General features: G+C 38.2%; 2 protein-coding genes and 1 long non-coding RNA gene across 29 annotated transcripts in view; 1 reads left to right on the forward strand and 2 right to left on the reverse strand.

The window, feature by feature from the left end:
- LOC128254208 (uncharacterized) lies at nucleotides 1-3,843 on the reverse strand. Its single transcript, XR_008267528.1, has 3 exons — nucleotides 3,704-3,843; nucleotides 3,531-3,618; nucleotides 1-564 (listed from the first exon to the last, which is right to left on the reverse strand). It is a non-coding gene; the product is annotated as an uncharacterized LOC128254208 (long non-coding RNA).
- LOC128253933 (tropomyosin-2) overlaps nucleotides 3,706-20,893 on the forward strand; it is a 27,098-nt gene continuing 9,910 nt past the window's right edge. For 5 of the 27 annotated variants that reach the window (XM_052982841.1, XM_052982815.1, XM_052982776.1 and 2 more), the window contains exons 1-5: nucleotides 3,706-3,865; nucleotides 7,019-7,166; nucleotides 7,570-7,695; nucleotides 17,341-17,474; nucleotides 17,664-17,781. In XM_052982841.1, coding sequence (XP_052838801.1) covers nucleotides 7,053-7,166; nucleotides 7,570-7,695; nucleotides 17,341-17,474; nucleotides 17,664-17,781 — 492 coding nt within the window. In that variant the 5' untranslated portion in view covers nucleotides 3,706-3,865; nucleotides 7,019-7,052. Of the gene's footprint in view, nucleotides 3,866-7,018; nucleotides 7,167-7,569; nucleotides 7,696-9,137; nucleotides 10,198-10,675; nucleotides 11,863-12,680; nucleotides 13,980-17,340; nucleotides 17,475-17,663; nucleotides 17,782-18,779; nucleotides 18,898-20,893 lie in introns of those variants that run through there. The other 22 variants (XM_052982769.1, XM_052982783.1, XM_052982806.1 and 19 more) reach the window with 21 other exon arrangements.
- On the reverse strand, nucleotides 12,827-13,137 carry LOC128251700 (uncharacterized). Its single transcript, XM_052978805.1, is given in 4 exon segments — nucleotides 12,827-12,917; nucleotides 12,919-12,952; nucleotides 12,988-13,069; nucleotides 13,072-13,137. Coding segments are annotated over 4 exon segments (273 nt in total).

A 20,893-nucleotide genomic window follows, 5' to 3' on the forward strand; every position in this document is an offset into this window, starting at 1 on the left:
TATACTTTTTTATATTCTTAAACTACACACAATATATGTCTATGTCCAATTCCTTTGTGCAGCTGTCGTGCCGACCCTATTAAAATAGTTGCCCTTGAATTAAAATTAAAAGATTTGTGTGATCTGCCAGCGCGCGTGCAATTTCTAAAAATTTCTAAAAAGCAATTGTTTTCCGGCGCACGCCTTTTAGTCATCATTTGCATTAGACTTGGCGATAAGTTCAAGGTCCCGACGTCTCTTTGGTTCTCAAATAATTGACACTGACAATGTTGAAGAGCGCCAAAACGCTGTTCACATGCACATGCACACGACATCCGATCCGGTTCACCTTGGCCAATTGCAGGCTAGGACAAGGCAAGTAGCTCGCAGCGAAGATTTCCTTTTGGTGCCCAGAGCTCCGACCAGTTCGCGTCGCTTCATTCACAAGGAGCCGGCGCCAATTGAGTCATCAGGGGCCCCTGAGACTGGGCTAGTCCCACACATCCCCAAACACCTCCCCCCACAGATTATGTTTATTTTCCGTTGCACCCTACTCTCGTTTCAGCGAGCATTAGACTGTAAGATCTGCACGGAAGAAATAATTATATAATTAATTTAATGGTCAATTTCTTGGATTCATTTACATGAAAACCGTGGGCATCATCAGATATGAACAAAAAGGGAGCTTTCTCTCTTAAAAGATTTCATTTTAAGTTTAAAGTTAGTGTTTATACATTATGATTCCTAAAAGCTCTCTTATTTTTAAATTTCTTAATTTTTTTTTGATATAATACCAGTATTTTCCTTATTACTTAAAGAACTGTTGAGAGTTCGTTTTCATAAAAAATTCCACAACTAAAAATTTATTTATAAGCCTGTATTTTAGTTTTTTGCCAAAAAAAATCGCATTTCTTTTTAATTCATGTTATTATTATCATTATTCTCATATCAAAGTTATATATTAATCAATCCAAAATTAATCAATCCAAATCATTTTCAATATTTCCCATCACATATATATACTAAACTTGTATCTTGTTCTCTAGAATTTATATCCATTTATCATCATAAAAAAGTGGTATCTTTTATCATAAAACATATTTCAGCGCTTTATTTCTGTGTAGTTTTTCGTCTAAGTGACCTGCTGCTTAGTCGTCTATGCCCCGCAGGCCTGATTGCACTTTTCATTCTATTTTCGCCAAATATGGTCGCGATTTTTCTAACAAGATTGCGCACTTGTCTGATCCAAGCTGAGCGCTACACACTCATGAACTTATTTTATTCGCGTATATTTTGGAATTATGAAAACTTTGGTTTTCCATAACTAACACATGTTAACAGCTACGGCCATGATTTCGTTTTCGTATTTAGCAAGTTGCTTAGACTGATTCGCTGTTTTACAATGTTTTTTCAGCGATTTCACATGGGCCTTTCTCATGCCTATCTCTTCTTCACCCAGTTATATATTTGTAAATATAAAAATATATTCGTGTATTTTTCTTTTTTCAAAACTTTTTGTTTTGAATGAAAACTATTACGTCATTCTGTGGGTGTTGCTTGATTTAATTTTAAACTTTTCAACATCCTCGACGTGCCAAAACCAAAATAATTTTTTCCATGATAAAAAAATAAGAGAACAAAGAGTAAATACATATGCTGATATCAAATTGGTTTATATTTATATCTTCCTTCGGTTGCATTCAGTATATGACAATCCAAATATCTATGGCAATTTTAAATAAGGAAAGCAACAATGATTAATTTAAGGCATGCATTAAAATATCCTTTCGCCTTCCATTTAGGTTAAAAATAAAACGTTTCATTATAATAACTAATTTTATAATCGTGGTAAACAAGTGGAATAACAATCTACAGAGGCAAAGATATACCCGGATCAGATATAGTTCTTATCAATTTGCAAATGATTCAAAATAAGATAAAATATTTGTGATTAAGGGGCTGAAAAGAATTGTTCAAGCGCAGAGATACCGCAATATCAGATCTACAACGATCTTTAGGAAATTGCATTGCAGCAATCTTCACGTTTAGCTTTTAAAAAGGCATGAATCATCTCTGCGTTTTCTTCAGAGACAGTTACAAAAAGTATACTTTCATATGTGACATTAATGATTGCCAAAAAAATGTTTTCCGTTCCCAGACATGTCGGTAAAAAAGCTATAGATATCGCTTTTAACATATATAAAATAAAAAATAATATTATGTAGACATATGGTAGAAATACATATAAACTACGTGAAACAAGATTTTTTGGCATATCAATAACTGAAAATTAAAAATAGAAGTCGAGAACATCAAAAAGCAAAACAAAAAGATCCACTAACCCATACACTTTCATCAGAAAAAGAGAAATGATTGCTTAAGTATTGGAATTATTTTGCAATGGCCAAAATACTGGGTCAGGAAAGCTTTTCAAAATAAGGGGAAATATACAAAAATAGCCAGTATGAAAATGAGCGATTCTAAATGGCTGAGCACCAATACACTTACATGGGGCAGGTGAAAGCCCCAAAGAAAGGATCGTGAAAGAGAGGCAGCAAAGCACAGAAAAAGGCGCAGGCGCCGGCTATTATTGTGCGAGAATAATGTACTGTGTTTTCGGCGGCGGTTCTTTCGTTTACACTGGCAGAATTACAAAACAGTAACGTTATCAACTATATGTATGTAGTATTTCTGTTTTTCTGTTTAAAATAAATGAAAATCATTTTTAAAACTAGCTTACATTCCTAAAACAAAATATTCGATGTACAAAAAACTAAAGAAGATACACCATTAGAAGTACAAGTTTATACATATATATTTCGTGAGTTCATAATCCCACAGCTCAATCATATATAACATTTTGAAAAAAGTACAATCATGCAAACAACAAATGTTAAGAACATAATTTTTATTTATTAAGCTTTCGATTGTGGAGACTGTATCAAACAAAAACACCTCTTAATGCACCTTTTGTGATGAAAAATGAATGAACTTTCGACTTAATAAACACACTTTTTAATATTTCCATTCTTATTGTGCCTACACAGGCATTTTTAATCTCAGCGTGCCGAATGGGAATATTTAAAAGAATTCCATATTGATATACAAAAAAATAGTGTTATTAAATAACTTTTAAACGGATCATCGGATCCAAGCAAATTGTTGGTGTCATTCGATGCGTATTTTCAACCAAATTAAAACTGTGCTAAAAAAGAGGAATATTTTACCGTGCTAAACAACTCCACTTTAAAAAAAATTTAGTATGTCACATTCACCGCCCTTTCTCTGAACCAATTAATTTATAATACCATCGGACCATCCCAGCAGATTTTCAATTCTGCGGCTATATAAAGAGCACACGTTGTTGGTGGGAATTGTCACTACATGTTCTGCCGTTCATAGTAATTACAATTTTTTAATTTAAATATATTTTTGAATCTAATAGTTTACGCCTATTTCAATATATAAACAAAAAGCCCTTAACTTAGAAACGAATCAATTAAAAAAAAATTGTATAATAAATGTTAAATTTGAGCAAACATGCAATCTACCTTTTTATCCGTTTTGCGCAGTGTACAAGCTCACATATAACACTCGCACAATTCGTTGGTTCTCTTCTTGGCGTAAATTGAGCACCAACTGCAATTCCAAAATAAACGCAAGTAGCAACAACATCGCCTCGCTTTTGGCCGAAAAGTACGCGCTCTTTTACACAGATACTTACCCACACAGGCGCACCCGTGCGGCGGCTCACACGCACACACACCAGCGCAGATCGCTCGAAATCGACCAAGCGGCGAGCATCGAACGTCAACATATTGAATAAATATTTTCAGTTGAACATCACAATCCGTTCAAGTCGCGGATAACTCCGAATAAAAGTTTTGTAAGTAAAAAAGGAATAAATTAACGTTTATCAACAAAAAAAAAAAAGATATCACAAAATTTCAAGCCAAATAAACCTGTTAAGTGCTTAAAATAAATTTTTGCAGTGCTAAAATTCAAATTTTATTGAAGAAAAGGATCGAAATCAACCAAATAATATAATTACATAACCGTTGCCGCTAATCTAACTTTTAATCAACCAAAGTGCTGTGCAATTTTAAACTTAAACCAACAGCAAGTATTGAAAAATATTAAAAAAATATTTTCCGTCACGATCAAAACCCCAAATAGAGGTTATGCACCCTGGCAGTTTGAGAATAACTAAGAATAACTATTCGCCTGGCCTTCTCAAGTTTGTCTGCTAACCGCAAATCGATATATAGGGTTTCCATTAAACGCAATTCATAAGATATATAAACATTGTCTGTGGGCAGTTAAGATGTTTTATCAGCAGCATTTGTAAATTTGTATGGGGAAAGGATACAAATTCCTAAAGATAAAAATTCCTAAAGTAAATAGTTTTTAAGAAATATTTTTACCTCAAAAGATATGGTCGACACATAATTTATATATTCTAATGACTTCCAAATACTTTTATTATAATAAAATCTATATCTGACGACGTATGAGTAAAGTAAAGTAAATTTTGAATCTGATTATGCCCAATATCTTTTTAGGATTCTTTATAAAAACTACTGGGAAGCTCGATAATTTTTGTTGCAATTTTGTATCTGTGAAATCCGATACACGACCACTGGCCTTAGATGCCAAATGGGTCTGAAGCAAACGTAGGCGAAATCCACCAAGAATTTCCTAGAAAGCACCCATCTCTTAGTGTTTCTCAACTTAGTATTAAGTAATATCCGTGGGGAGGCAAGATACTCAACAGATACCTCAGTCTGACTATTTTTAGATACTTTCTGTGCGTGCTAGAGAGATAAACACTGAAAAAGAGAGGAGAAAAGAGTCAGAAAACTTTAAGTGTTGCCTTAGGCGTCAAGCTAAAGAATCTATATACGTTAGACCTATATAAACCAACGTGTGTGTATCTAAATCTATTTTTAGAAAGTTGTGTATTCTGTATAGAGAAAATCGTATTTTTTCTTAGAAAAGTTGGAAAATTTTCTGTACACATTAGAGGCCGAAACATAACTTGAAAATATCTGGAATCTGTCTGGAGCTAGACAGGAGAATACACAACATTTGCAGAGTACAAGTACATAAAAGTGTGTGGCTAGGTGGTTTTAGATATAAATGTGAGTTTTCAATATCTGTATGAAAACTGATATGCAGTAAATAATTAATTTTTGAACATCTGCATAAATCCAAATAATTGAGTAAAGCTCAATTTTGTAAAACAGTTCAAATTTATTTAGGTGCTAGGAAAAAAAAAAACCGTCCCTTTGCAATATTTCATAGTGTCAATATAATCAAGAACTTTGGAGGCATCGTTGATTTAGGCCCATTTTTTTTAATTTATGTCATTGCCAAAAGTTTAAGATGTCATGCGAATTTCGGTGCTGAATCAGCGCAAACATAACTCAATGTGTCACCTTAATCGACTTATGGCCCATACACATGCAGATATTTATATATATTCCAGCGAACAAAAAAATTTGCCTCGATTGCGATTTCATTAAAATTCAACTTTTTGGCTTTTCGATTTGCGGTTGTTTTGCATTGCCATTGCCACTTCTCTTGTGCGGATCAGGCTCTGGAATGTAAACAGAGTTTTTAAAAATAAATGCATGTTTAAGGCAGGAGAACGACAAGTGACAGCGACGAGCCGTAATAAAGAATTAAAATTTCACGATGCGAAGTGTCAATTAGCCGGTGGTTGCTTTTGGTTCGAGCCATGACAAATGTTGGTCAAGTGGGTCTCGTTTTGCCAGGAGGAAAGGGGGAGAGATGGACTTAAGGAAGGGCCCAACCCTCCAGCTGCGTTAGCATTGAGTCAGAAAGCTGATGGAGTAGTCCACAGCAGCTGAGAAGATGATTCATTGTGGGTTTTTTAATTACAAAATGGAAACTCCTCTAAATTTCAGTGATAAGAACCAAATTTTAAAGAAGAAACTTTAACTCTCAAACACATAACACAAACATATGTAGGTTTTTCAATTTTTTACTACATTTTTATAAATACAAATAAATGTGTACACCGATATCTTGGCCCAGATTCAAATTACCCCAATCTAGTGACACAATTTGTGTTTGGCGACAGAACTCTCTATTTAGGAATAGACCCTGTTATTTCCCCAGCTTCGCATGGCTCTACAATTTAGAGCGAGCCGATGTGATCAGCATAACTAAAAGCACACTTTTTCAGTTCGTAGTCTTCTCCAAGAAGAAAAAGGCAGGTATTCTCGTTTTAATGATTTACTGTGAGATGAGAAAACACTCTCGAAAAACAAACACCAATGAAAGAATCGGGCAATAAAAGTCGTGAAGAAACGCCAGCGAAATATTAAATTCTCAATTTATCAGTTGGATGAGCTTAAACAATGCGTCTGGCTTTGAAATGAAACCTTGAGTGACGCGGTTTTTGGCCAGGCCGAATAATTTATTGTCTTGCCACCTTTCAACCAAATAAGGGTAACAATTATTCGAAATCATTGGACGAGTATCTCTATCTTTAAATGGAGGATAAAAGTCTTTCTTCCACTAATAGCCCAATGATAAGCCAGGCTTTAATTCTTTATCTATAACAAGTTTTTTATGAATAACTAAAATATATAGGTCCAGTAGTTTCTTGATTAAGCCTTTGAAGATGAAGACGTAAAACTTTGTTAGTGATGTATTTTATAGAGAAAGACCTGACAAACATGTAAGATAGACGGTTTATTATATAGTTAGGATACCGGTTATTACATAAAGTATCTTAAGAATTGAGTTTTGAATAGAATACCTTACAATAAAATTTGGTTTAAAATAAATTAAATTAAATTAATTGATCAAAACTATATTGTAGAAACGATTGTAATTCGCAAACAAATTTCCCGAGAGTTTCACTTTCGCACAAGCCTGGTTTGGTTTTTCCTACACCCATTGCGATTGATGGTTATCGCATAAATTTGCTAATTGTTTTATTGGCTGCACTTAACAACAGTTACAATCGCAATCTTCATCTCCATCTCCATCTCCGTTTCGGTTTCAGTTTCTTTCGAGTGCAGTAGCAAAACAAAACCAACATGGATGCCATCAAGAAGAAGATGCAAGCGATGAAAGTCGACAAGGACGGAGCTCTGGAGCGCGCTCTCGTCTGCGAGCAGGAGGCACGCGATGCCAACACCCGCGCCGAGAAGGTAAGTCAAAGTCAGCCACCCTGTTTCCCCCTCAAGCGGTGCACAGAAAAAAAAGGCTCGCAGTTTCCCATTTATGTACATTCAAAAACCTATTCAAATTTCAAGATCTGCTTGATAGATTACAAATACTTATAGGTTTAATACATATATCAACTCACAATATATTTTAAAAATGAAAACCAATTTATTATTTTATTTATTTGAGCTATCAGTTTTCAAAGTATCTAATTTTTTTCTGTGTAACCACCACCCACTATAAACTCAACTGCGCACCGCAAAACATTTACTGTAACAAAAAGCATAATTACCGGCTTACACACAAACACCTTAAATCTTGTTAGCACATGCAATTTTCGTGTAACGATTTGATTTTTAACTACATTTTATAAATTTAAATCCGTAGGCCGAGGAGGAGGCTCGCCAGCTGCAGAAGAAGATCCAGACCGTTGAGAACGAGCTGGATCAGACCCAGGAAGCCCTGACCTTGGTCACCGGCAAGCTGGAGGAGAAGAACAAGGCTCTGCAGAACGTAAGTTTCTTTCGAAATATTTAATATTTTAGAATCGGCTTTAAGCTTGAATAAAAAAAAATTCCGTTTCCGGCTAAATTTTTTTAGAATTTACGTTATATTTTTAAAGTAGTTAATATAAAAATTAAGTTTAAAAGATAAATTTAGAAGTAAATATATTATTATTTGTTTTTTTTACATTATAAATTTTCTTAAGTTATGTTATCTTATTTTATTAAATATATATATATGAAAATAAAGAAAAACGCAGAGATAAGCAAGCTAATGATTTAATAATATACTGAAATAAAGTCGTAATAGATTTAATTTGACAGATTTTATGAATCTGTATTCATTTTATACCTCAAGAACTTTATTTTCATCATTTCAAACCCATTTTCTAATTATTTTAATCTCTTGCTTAGGCTGGAAATATGTTTTTTAACGTAGCAAATTTCAAACAACTCAAATTTAAGATACAGAGACAAACAAATCTTATTATAAATTATAAATATGGAAATCACATAGCATAGCGTTTTAGCCACAAGGAACACATTCCATTAATCATTTGAAAATGAAGTCCGCCAGAACTGGTGAGAATTGACAAATTTCTCAGATGACCTGAATCTAACACCATTTCCTCTTAAATTTACCATAAGGCATTTTAGTTCTTAAGAAAAATAGGTATATTTTTATTTCTTCTGCTCGATATTTTGAAGTGCATTCAAGGCAAGAAATACACATAAATTTATAGCAGACAATTTTAAAGCATTTCGGTGACAGCCGGCGGAGGGTGAGCTTCCCGAAAATGGGGCATCGGCAATTTAACGCCAATTTCATGCTTGAAATCTGAGAAATTGTTTTGGGGTAGACATTAATTTTGGGTGTTTTCTAAATTTCCATAAAACATCATAAATTTTTTTTTTTTTGATTGTTAAACAAAGCAGTCAGCAAATGACACGCAGCAATCCTCTCTCGCTCTCTCTCTCTTTTTCTGTGTGTGTGTTGTTGGCAACGCCTTGCGGAGTGGCGCTATTTTTAAATTCTTTGAAAATAGCCAGCGCATGATATCAAATAACGCGACTGAATTTGTCTGTTGGTTTGCCAAAAAAATGTTCTCGCAAAAACAACACATACTGAATTCTCTTCTTCTCTGCATTAGCTTTGCACCTAGAAAATTCGTTCGTTTTTCGTTGCGGGCCTCAGTGTTTCCAAAAAGAATTCGAATTGCGATTCATCTGTTGATTGCCACATTTTGGGAAAGTATTTCAAGGACATTTGGCAGCGTTTCAAAAAAAGTCTCCGCAGGTAATACGCTTGGAAAACTTATCGCTAGGGAGGTCTACACAGTAAATACTTATCACACAACATAAATTATCAAGAGCAATGTTGACTTGGCCCAACCCGGGGCTTTAAAATAAATATAACAACGTCTGACTAATGGAGCAAAAACAAAAGATAAGCAATTAAATGAATCAAATGCTGAAAATTCTGTCTATTTGGGAGAAAAAAGAAGGAGAGTAAAGGAGCTGGAGAGCAAAATAAATTATTTGCTTTGAAGAGTACATTTTCTTTCTACCACCCTCTCTCTCTCTCTCTCTCTCTCTCTCTCTTTGAGTGGGAGGGCTGTGCCTCGCGATCCATATTGCTGACTCACTCGCACCGTGCCACACGCAGCGAGGAAGAGAAACGGAGAAAGAGTGAGAGAGTGAGTTTCCCCACTCTCATCTAACGGTGAGCGCATGGCCCCAAAATTCAAGTACAACACAAGCACAACACAACGAGGGGCCGAGGAAAAAGCAGCAGAAAAGCCAGCAGCAGCCGCCCGCTCATAAATCGTCAAAGAAAACCTAAATAAATTAAATTAATTACCACCAAATCACATTCTCTTAAATTAAATTAAAAGTCGTTCGGTTCGGAGCAATCAACTTGTACAAAAATCACTACTTTCATTTAAAACTTATTAAATGAAATTCTAGCGATTTGCAATTACATAAAAACTGTAGCGGAAGTTCTCTCTGCAATTTTCACGCGCCGATGAAAATTCGCAAAAGATCTGTATTAAATCATCAATATAAATAGCGAATAACGGTACAATGAGCCCAGCTGTTTGAAAGCCGCAACAATCAACAATCAAAAGTATAAAACAGCACGCACCAAATCACACAACAACAACAGCATTGCGCATAATTAATATGTACGAGAAAACATTAAACATAGGAACTGCAAAAGTTAATAATGCATATGAATGGCAAACAGTGAGATACAACAACAAGCCCCAAACAACAACAATAACAGCAGCAGTAAAAGTGAAGAAACAACAACCTCAAAAGCAAAAAAATGCCACAAAAGCCGCACCAGCAACAGCAGTGCTACCGTTAACCGGCAATAGCATTACCGTTCAACAAGGCCCAAAAATCAAATTCGTTGGCAACGCGGCGCGCCGGCAATCGCTCGCCCATCAAATCAAGCGAGCACATCGGCATTTACTGACCAGTCAGGACAAACCGCCGCAGCAAAAGCGTAAAAAATTCACGTTTAATTATATTTTCAAAAATGCGAAATTCAAATTGTCTTCTACACGCGCACAAATGGGTGCGAGTGCTCTAGCAACCAGCTTTTCATTGTGCGCGTGTGGTTGGCAGCGCAGCAAAAAATAAATTTGATCAGCTGGAAAGAGTGGAAACGGTGCCATTATTCTTATTGGCTTTGTTCATACTGAGCAAGAAATGCACCGTTGCCAGCCCTTCCAGTCAATGGTATTTTCGGTATATTCCAGACTGGCCACACTGCCCAATCCAGCAACAGCTGGTTCCAGCAAAAATTCACGTAGCAATTTTGGCCACAAATTACACAAAAACAAAGTAAATAATTTGGTCTATTAAATACAGCGATATCAGTTTGTAAATATACCTAAAATACCAATAGGAGAGAGTGGCCAACAGCGTTAGACTGGCCTTAAACATTGCCAACCGAAGAAAAACAAAATTTAACATTTCAGAAAAAACACAAGTGCTGCCGCAGACTGGCAAAACAGTTGCCAAACCGAAACAGAAGCAGAAACAATTGTTGAAAAGTGATAAGGCGAGGGAAAGGCAGAAGCAGCACCACCACCAAAGAAAGCCAGCCGCCAGCAGGAACACTCGCAACCCTAGGGCGCAATCGGAATCTTCGGGCCTCTCTTCCCGCTGGTGTTCCATCGAGGAGCAGCTGAACCTGCTGGACGACCTGCTCTACTACTGCGATGAGGAGGCAGAGCTGTATCTAGCCCAGCTCTACGAAAGGTTCGAGACCCTCCAGGCGAGCAGTAGGTGCTCCTCGCCGGCCAGCGACTTCTGGAGCGATTCGGACATGGATCACGACGACTCCAGCACCAGTGGCACTGGCAGCCACACAGCCAGCAATGCCAGCCTGGTTCCCGCATCGCTAAAGCGACGTGGCCACCAGCATCATCCGCGTTTCTCGGGCACCCGCCGGCCCAATGTGCCCAATGTCCAGGAGATACTAGCCGCCCTCTACCGCGGCGACTCCAAGAGTGCTCTCTCCAATCTCAGGGGTGAGACGCAGCCCGAGGAAGAGCAACAGCAGCTTGAGGAGGTGCTGCCGCCCAGCAGAAGCACTTTGAGCCTGCCCCTCAGCGAATCGGTAACGAATTCCCTGGGCAGCAATAGTCCCACGCCCACGGACGAGAGCAGTGTTCAAGACGAGGTTGCCAGCAACCCGCCAGCAGCTCCAACCGGAGAAGAAGCAGTTCCTCCGGCAGCCACAACCACCTCCAAGAGCAAGAAAAAGAAGCGGGAGAAGGGTGAAAAGTCGGAGAAGTCCGAGAAGGCCGAGAAATCCGACCGCAAAAAGAAGTCCTCTGGCAAAAAGGATCGCAGCAAGCGCTCCAATCCCATGGAGCTGAGCAGCGACAGCCTGGCCACCGATCTCAGTGCCGGGGCCATCGACGAGGGCATCGCCCTGGCGGATGACGACGACAACCAGGCGGCGGAGTGGTCTAAGCTACGTTGCACCAGCGAGGCGGCCGAAATTGTGGCGGAACGGGAGGCCAGCCGTAACAAGAGACGCTGTGCGGATTATCCGGGACTGGCCTTTGGCAAGTCCATCTTCAGTTCGGACACCATGATGAAGTTCAACATCATTCGGAACGAGCTGCACAACATCATGAACACACAACTGAAAAGGGTAATTAGTGGAGTCTTGGAGTTTCTTGCAATTTCCCTACTAATGACCTTTCTAAATCTTCTGTATTTTACCCATGAAGCAGAGAAGCCACCTCGTACTTGTTGTTTTCTGAAAGGGGTTTCCAAAGTTTGGTTAGGTTCAGCATTGCTCCAATTTGTTCTTGTCATCGGCATTTTTTGTTCGCATTGCAAAGCGATTACGTCGTCGTCTTCGTCTTTACGCGATTTTCTGGTTGTGCCTTAACCCTCGGCTGGCCTCAGGGTCTTTGTTCGACCCTCTTGTTTTCTTTTGGCCCTAGCTAAGGATTTTGCTTTTGTAAATCTTGACCCACTTGATTCATACCATTTATTTCTCTCACCTTTCACTAGGCAGATTGCTTAAGATCGATTTGGCTCATAGTTGTTTAGTTTGAACGGCGTTACTATTCTTGATGTCGATCATATTCATATTTCTATTTTGACAACATGAGGCTATTTAAAATTTGTTCTTGAAGAAATATTTGAATTTTATAAAGCATACAATTTAAAGTTCGATTTTTCTCTAAATATTTTGTCTTGGATTGCAAAGAGTATTCCCCTTGCACAAGTATTCCATTAATTTGGGCAAATATTTTAACTTAATTGCAGGCAATTGTTTAATTAGTTGCGCAATTGCTGGAATGCCTAACGGTACTCGCCGGCCACCTGTTGCTCTCCCCCTCTTTCGCCTGCCGCTGTGTGGGTGGCTGAAAACGAGCGTCCGATAAGACCGCAAAATGGTATTAGTGTTTTTTCTACTTTTTTTCTCAACTCTGTTCGCTGAAAAAGGCAACAGTTTGAAAAACTAAAAGGAAAATACGGCCTTATTTGGCCAAAGCATAAAACATGCGGGGCAGCCAAGCTCGATTTGCCAAATTGGCTAACAAACTAATTATTAAACGACGATTCTCGGCGACCTTCCCCTTTTATTTACTTTTAATTTCTCTTCAATGTCGCCCGGCTAAAAATGGACAAGTGCTCATTGTTTGCATTATCAAAACAATTACGCAATCGCCGGGAAGTCGGGGAAATTTAGCCAATTGCTACAGGTGGTTGAGGACTTCGAAAGAACGCTTAACATCCCGATTAGTCATTACGTTGCGCTTACGTTGTTTGCTGATAAGCGTGATAAAGCACCGGCATTGTGTTTTCCGTTTTCCGTAGTGGAGGCAATTAGTTGAAGTTGTAGGAGAGGTGGAAGGTTCGTTGCGTTGGCACACACACACACACCTGCAAAGCACCCTACCTGCTTACTCATCTTTGGCCATTTTACATGTCCGATTTTTGCATAATATTATTTGCCTGGAAATGACAAAAATCCAAAATATTTCTTCACTAATTAATGCCGAAACAACAACAGTGTCGACATGGACAGAATTTTAGCGGCTTTTAACAGGTTTTCCAGCCGCAAACACACACTGGCGCACCGTTTTAGGCGAGGCAGACAGACTGGAAGGCAGTGCAACCAGCAGTAGTTGTCCCGCTCGCACAAACCACCACCGCCGCTTCGACTGACGGTTCCAGTTTCGTACTCTGGAATCATTTCCAGTTTCGTACTCGTCGCAGTCGCGTCGTCGTTGTCTCTCCGTGTGTTTTTGCCACCAAACAGCCAAAATTAAATATTTAAACGCTGATTATTCTTCTCGAAAGTGTTCCCTTGCGAGTTTTGAAACCAAACCCTGCCGTTAAAGTCAAGCCCAAGTCAGGGAAAAAGCAGTAAAAGCAAAGGAAAAACCGGTGGTTCACTGTGTGCGTGTGTGTGTCTCCAGCCCGTTCGTGTGTGTGTGTTCCGTTCCTCGAAATTCCAAATTGTAAATTAAATTTGGTGTGCGCAGAGAAATTGTCCGAAAGGCAGAGTGCTTCTTCAGTAAAAAACGAGCTCAAGTACCCAACACTTTGTCGGCTAAAACACCCACAACTTCCCTGCCGTAAAAGAAAAAAAAAAAAACCACAAAAATGACGACCAGCATTCCACAAGGCACTCTCTTGGACGTGCTGAAGAAGAAGATGCGCCAGACCAAAGAGGAGATGGAAAAGTACAAAGACGAGTGCGAAGAGTTCCACAAGCGCCTGCAATTGGAGGTGGTGCGCCGCGAAGAAGTAAGCCCAGTAGATGTGGATTCCCATAAATTTGCTACCTTTGGTTTGGGCAAACGATTTTGCATAAGTCCTAACTTAATGAAAAAAAGATAGTCCAGCATTTCTTTCGCCCCCTCTGCCAGCGTTTTCTTTGCCCTGTGTGTGCGTGTGTGGGAGCGGGACAACACAAGTGGTCGCTGAGCGCTCGCTCTGGCTTGTTCTTCTCTTAGCTGTTGTTTTTTACTCTTCAGGGGTTTTTCCAGTCCAGGTCTCGCTCTTGTTCTTTTTGTGATGAACGAATTTTCGGGCTCAGATACAGGGTGTATCTGGATCTCCTTAGATTTTGGGCTAACTGTTCTTATCGCTGACCGAATTCATTCACCTTTCGAATTGTGTGTGTTATCTCCCGCTTCACAGCACACACAAAAACATTAGCATAAGACACACACACACTCGCGTGTACATAAGGCCAAAAAGGAGAAAGAAATCTTTTGTAAATTGAGCGATTCGGTTGGTCTTTCTTCTAGCTTTCTGCTTTCTCAGCGACAAAAACCGGCTTTAAGTCCAGCGAAGAAGCCACATCGTTTAGCTAGCGGTGTTCTAAATTCGATTAATTATGATTTTTACGCCACGGCCATCAATAAGTGGTTTAATTCTCTTAATTCCTTTCCATCTTTGGCCCGTTGGCTCTGTCATGTTCCTAATTCAATTCTAATTAGACAACTGAGTGCGAGGGGCTCCTTTTTGTTTGTGTGTATGACGTCATTGCTGAGGGAGCAGATTTTCGAAAACAGTCTTAACTTCATAACTAGAACTTCTTGACTCATGGGTATTTCATTTAAAAAAAAAAAACAAAATTATATCAACCTATTTGAAATTTAGTTTGTGCAAGTTCCACTGTAACTTTCTGTTCTGATTTCGAATTGATTTTCAATTTGAAAAGATTCTAAAGCCTGATTTTTCTCCCTCGTTGACTATTTTCCTGCTGCCCACAACTGATTGACGTTTCGCTTCCCCCTTTAAAACGAAAAAAAAAACTAAAACAAAAAATAATTTTCTTTGTTCTGTATAAAATACAATGCTTTCAATGTCACTCTGGCGCGTTTTTCCCCCCTTTTCCCACAATTTTCCCCTCCTGCAATTGAACGTGGATAATTTCAATGCGCGCATTGTGACAAATTGGTTTTGATTTGTGTGCTTTGCCTCTTGCCAGTTTCGTAATTCGGAGATTACAGCATATGACGCCATCGCTTCACCCTTCCCCTTCTTACCGGAATTAAAAAAAATATTTTATGCTTGAGAGCATCGTCTTTAAAACAGTGTTTTACATTTTCATGGCTTATTTTTCGGTTCATAATTAAAAATGCATCATCACAATGAAAACACGCCCTACGTACCGGTCCAATAAGTCTTTATTGTTGTTGTTTTTCGGTTGCTAGGGCAATAAAACAAAAGTGAAGGAAAAACGAAAAACACGTAAATTTCAAGGTGTGTGTGACTAAGCCGTCAAAAATTTCTGGTACAATTTCTCGGCCACAGTTTGCATTGGATTTTATGGAGAGTGTCTTTCGGCATTTACATTTTTTTTTGCATTTTGCCGGTCATTTTTTATACAATCCACAACAATTGGGGGCCACATTCGGCGGCTCTATCCATCTCCCTCTATCTTTGAAACGTGTTCTGTCGCCGCTTTTCTTTGCCCACTGGTTTTTTCCCTTACCCTCTTCGTTTTGTGGCCTGTTAATAAAGCGTTTAATCTTCAATACGTTTTGTTAATGAGTTCGAAAAAAGAGCCAGCGAGAGACTCCCGCTACAAAGCGAAACCCAACTGGAATTCACTCTTCAACTTCTTTACTTTGCTCTTCGTTATTTTTGTTTTATTTTAAAATACCCTTGAAGGGGATATTACCAGTTTGGGCAGATGAAAGTAAAGTTTTCAAATTTTCTATAAGTATTTATGTTTGGAAACAACATCGTCCTTAAAGGGGTTTAGTTTAACATCATACTTATCGGTCGGACTACAATCCCATTCATTTTAAATTATATTTTAGTTTTTGTTAGAGTTACAATGTCCCATAGTTGCCATAGGACCAATAATAACTTGGTTGCTATTGGAAAAAATACTTAAAAACAGCAAATAGTGTTTTTTCTATGTTTGTTAAAAATACAGACATATTAAAAACGAAGGAGTCAATATTGATGATATCTGCAAGGGTATTGAAACTTCGCTTATTCTTGTAAGGTTTTATTTTATTTTTTGGCTTTTTTCTTTGTCGCTGGCTTTTGGGCTTCATCGGCGGTTTTGTTGAGTGACTTTCGTGTTTGGAAAGCTGCGGTGCCTGCTCCCCCAATTCGAAATGCTTTTTATCGCCGAACATGTGTGTGTGTATATTTCGTACGATGACGTAAGCCACACGGTTGGTTCCAATTCATAATCACACGATACTTTTACGACCCGCACTCACATCGTTCATTTGGTTCTAGGCGTCGTCAGTTGGTCAGTTGTTCAGTTGCTCAGTTAGTCATTCCATGTACATATCAGTAGCTCTATCTCTATCTCTATACCCCGGCACCATATCAGTCATTGGACATGGTTTTGGACATGGACATGGAACTTGGAACTGGCACTGGACTGCCTTGTCCAATTGCTTTTCAGCCGTTTTTGATTCAAAGTTTGATTCGACTATTTCTATATACTTTTTTCACCATTTTTGGGCGTGTGCTTTTAGCTCGCTGTTTTCGCTTTTCATCGTTTAACGTGCAGGCTCTATAAGGCTATAGAGCATCAAATATTTTCCGTTTTTTAATGGTTGCATGATTCTTGACGGTGGGAAAACTCTCGATTAATTTTAGTCGATGACGTCATGAGCCAAACACCTTGTATTGGCTTCTTTTTGGAATTAGTTGCCATATCAGGTACCGGTGTTGATGAACCTTTGTTTAACTTTGATGGCTAGTATCGATTGCACTTGGCAGAAATAACACGCCAACTTTTCTGTTGCTTACTTTATGGGGGCTTGGGGGCTTGTTTGACCTTGCTTCGACAACAACAAGAACGAGGTGGAAAAAGGAAGTTTTCTTTACAGGTGGAAGCCACAAAAAATATGGGGCCAACGGTCGACTTAAGAGAAAACAAATTAGGTGTTCAAAAATAAGTACTGTAAAGGGGGTTAAAGAGAGCGCACAAGCAGCGGTGTTTACCAAACAAAAGTAGCAAATTTCATAACCCAAAGGTAGCAATTATTTATGAGTATTTCTTCCCTAAAAATCATTAAGTTTAGCTCTGTAAGAAGTAATTTAAACAATAAGTTGATATCCTTAAGTTTAAGCGAATGGATATGCTATATCTGGTTCTTTCGACCATCGAACGTTTATCTTATAGGCCGAATCCGAGGTTGCCGCTCTGAACCGTCGCATCCAGTTGCTCGAAGAAGACTTGGAGCGCTCTGAGGAGCGTCTGGGCTCCGCCACAGCCAAGCTGTCGGAAGCCTCTCAGGCCGCCGATGAGAGCGAACGGTTAGTACCATGTTTCCACGTTATGTCCATGTCCCACTACCCAATCTATACCCCCCACTGTACCCCAATATGTAAAATATTCTTTAAGTTTACAGCAATTATTACAGAATTATCTTAGTTCGAGTTACAATTATATATATTACCTTAACCGTATCTGTATATCATTTCGCATTCCTGCAACATATTCAGGATACGAAAAGCGCTTGAGAATCGCACAAATATGGAAGATGACAAAGTAGCTCTTTTGGAAAACCAATTAGCACAAGCAAAATTAATTGCAGAAGAAGCCGATAAGAAATACGAAGAGGTACAGTCTATATATTTATTTGCGGAAATTGGTCTCCGCTTTAGGGCACTAGGGTTATTAGGTTGTTCCCCTTGAGGTTAGGTTCACTTGGTCAACATTTGCCGTACTAATTAGGTTTTGGGTCTATCTATCTGCGCTCTCTTTTTTTAACTTATAAATAACCAACGACAATAATAATGGTCACTTTTATAATGATGTATTTAAGATAGTTTGTAAGAATTTCTGTAAACAGCATTTAGTTTGCCATGATGTCGATCCGCCGTTGGAACTGGAACGCCGTGGATGCTCTAAATTCTTGTAAAAAATATTGTAAAATTATGTATAGGAAAGCATGTCCTACATAAGCTTATGGTAGGCAATTAGTCAAATGGCTGTCCAACAATTATTTCTAGAAAAAAAAACAAAAGATCCCAAAATGATTGTAATGAGACGAAGCTTAAAAAGTGTTTGGTTCTTGGTCTAGATGAAGTCTAGACAGGTTTGTTGGCATAAATACCATTTAAAATTGATGCTTTCAAATTGGTTATATACAATTCAAATCCGCTTTTATGAAGCCAAACATTGTTTAAGCTTCTTGCTTATCCCTTTTCGTCTCCCCTAGTCTCCTTTTCCCCCTGTAAAATACTTGTTAATTAAGTAGAAAAAATCCGAATTGTTAACTTAACTGGCAACAACAAATTTCTGTCTCTTTTTACAACAACAACCACGACAACTACAATCAAACTTCAATATTCACAAACCAAAAATGTATATCTCTATCTGTGAATGTTTGTGTAAAACATCTGTTTGTCATAACAATTGCAACAATATCAACAACAACACTGAACACTCAACGATGTGGACGATGGCGTCGAATGATTCACATGAAACCTTTTCGGCTGTACCAACTGCAATTCCGCTGGGGAACGGCAAATCATCGCTAACCACTTGGTCACTGTCTTCTTTGGGCATGGTCGTCGCAACCTATGGTCTATATATACACACACTATATCATATAGTGCTCGCAAGATTCTTGAGAACCGCGCCCTTGCCGATGAAGAACGCATGGACGCTCTTGAGAATCAGCTGAAGGAAGCGCGTTTCCTTGCTGAGGAGGCTGACAAGAAATACGATGAGGTGCAGCTAAAAACCAATTTGTCTTCTACTAAGCTAAGCAACAATAACAACAACAGTAACAGTAACAATATCAATATCAGTAAATCAGAGTTATGTAATGCCAGCGCTATTGGTGGCACCAACAACAATAACGCATCCAGAACTATTGCATCTGCTGCTGTTGGTGAAGAGACTTCCACCTTGTCCTCCACAAGCCACGAACACAATAATAATCCCAATAACGATACCTGATCTGGTTCCTTTGTCAAACGGATATTGAATACAATTGATTGATTGAGGGTACCTCGCACCCCAAACTTGGCACAGGAATCAGCCAGAGTGTTGATGCAAAACTTGTGCTTACCACAATGATTACGAATGATGCTTGAGGGCAGATTAAGCTTAGATCTAGAACTAGATCATGCACAGCCAGCCCGCTTGACAATATGCAATATATATACGTGTATAGAAGATGACAATGGTGTATTAGTCGATGTACATACAATGCTAATCCAATCCAATGAAATTTTGATTGTAACGTGTGAACAAATCCCCCCAGAAAATGGAGAAGGCCCTAGCAAAGGCCGAAATAACTCCTTTGTGTGTCTTTTGATTTGTAAAATACCAATAGAATTATGTAAAGTAAATGTTAAGCGGTCTTTGGATGTCCACAAGTACTCTACTAAATGTACTCAATGCTCTTCCATGTGAAAAGGCTTGAAAAGCATATCGCTACTAAATTGATTTTTTGAATTTGTTTGTTTATTTCCATTCGATTTGCGTATTTGCAAAGAAAATGTAATTTATACTCACCTTATATATGCATAAAAAAACACACCTTAAAATTATAAATAACCCAAGGAAATGTCTTATTTTGGATTAATACATTTGCAAATTAATGTTAATATAAAATATTATATACAAACGAAATATATAAATATAAATATATAATTGCAGCATAACACTTACTTGAAATTATTGACCAATTAAAGGGAGCAGATATTTGGTTACTTATAATTGTTGTACATTGTAGGTTGAAAGTCGGAATGATTTGATTTTTGAAGTATTATGAGGATGGAAAAACTTTTTGTTAAGGCAATTTTGTAGGACTATGCAAATAACTATGTTGAAGATGAGTATGCTGATAATAAGAAAGAATCTTCATTTGATATTCTGGTATTCCTTTTTTTTTTGATATATTGAATGTTATTACCAACCTTTAGAAGTCTACAAAGGGATGGCATTAAATAATATCCCAAAGCTAAGGATTGAAACAAGTGCTTACCTATTTGGTGGTTTAAACTTACTGCAGCTGAGTCTGTAAAATAAAAAACGTCATGTTAGATAGCTGGCTGGTAAAAGATCTTTACTTTTCCTTATTAGTAAAGTTAGCCTCACCCACTAAAGACGGCCCTGAATACCGACGTGTTTTTCACGTCAATCAGAACGAAGAAATAAACCAACTGATAACCCTGCATTGGCAGATAAGCTCCCCTTCTTTAGTATTTTTTTTTTTGCCTTTGCTTTCTTATCTTTTCGCAGAAACTTAGGCAAAGGCAGCGATTGCATGAAAAATACAAAAGCATGAAAGTACAAAATGGAACCAATAACTGGGACAGAGAGGGAAAAAGAGTTTGTTTTACTGGTGTCGATAAGAAAAGGCCGCTCCCCGAATGGGGATACTGTTTGTTCGAGTAGATTTTGTACGCTCGCAGCTTAAATCGTGGGCCATGACATAAGCGGCTAAAAACTCAGTTGCCAAAACGATCGATGATGAATCAAGCAGGGGGATCACTTGACCCTCAGAGGTAGGCCGATGGAAAGTGGTCTGAGTCAGTGGCAAAAAATGTGCGTGGAGCATACGTATTTCCATCTGCATTCGTTATCTTTTCCACCTAAAAGATTTGACGACACTTTGGTCACCAGGCCATGCTTGGTGCATTGTGTGTCATGATTCATCGGGATCTTTTCAGCAGGAGAAGTTATGTTAACATTCAGAACAGCGGAAATTAAAATT

This window comes from Drosophila gunungcola, chromosome 3R (assembly GCF_025200985.1).
Source record: "Drosophila gunungcola strain Sukarami chromosome 3R, Dgunungcola_SK_2, whole genome shotgun sequence".
NCBI classification, from domain to species: Eukaryota; Metazoa; Arthropoda; class Insecta; order Diptera; family Drosophilidae; genus Drosophila; species Drosophila gunungcola.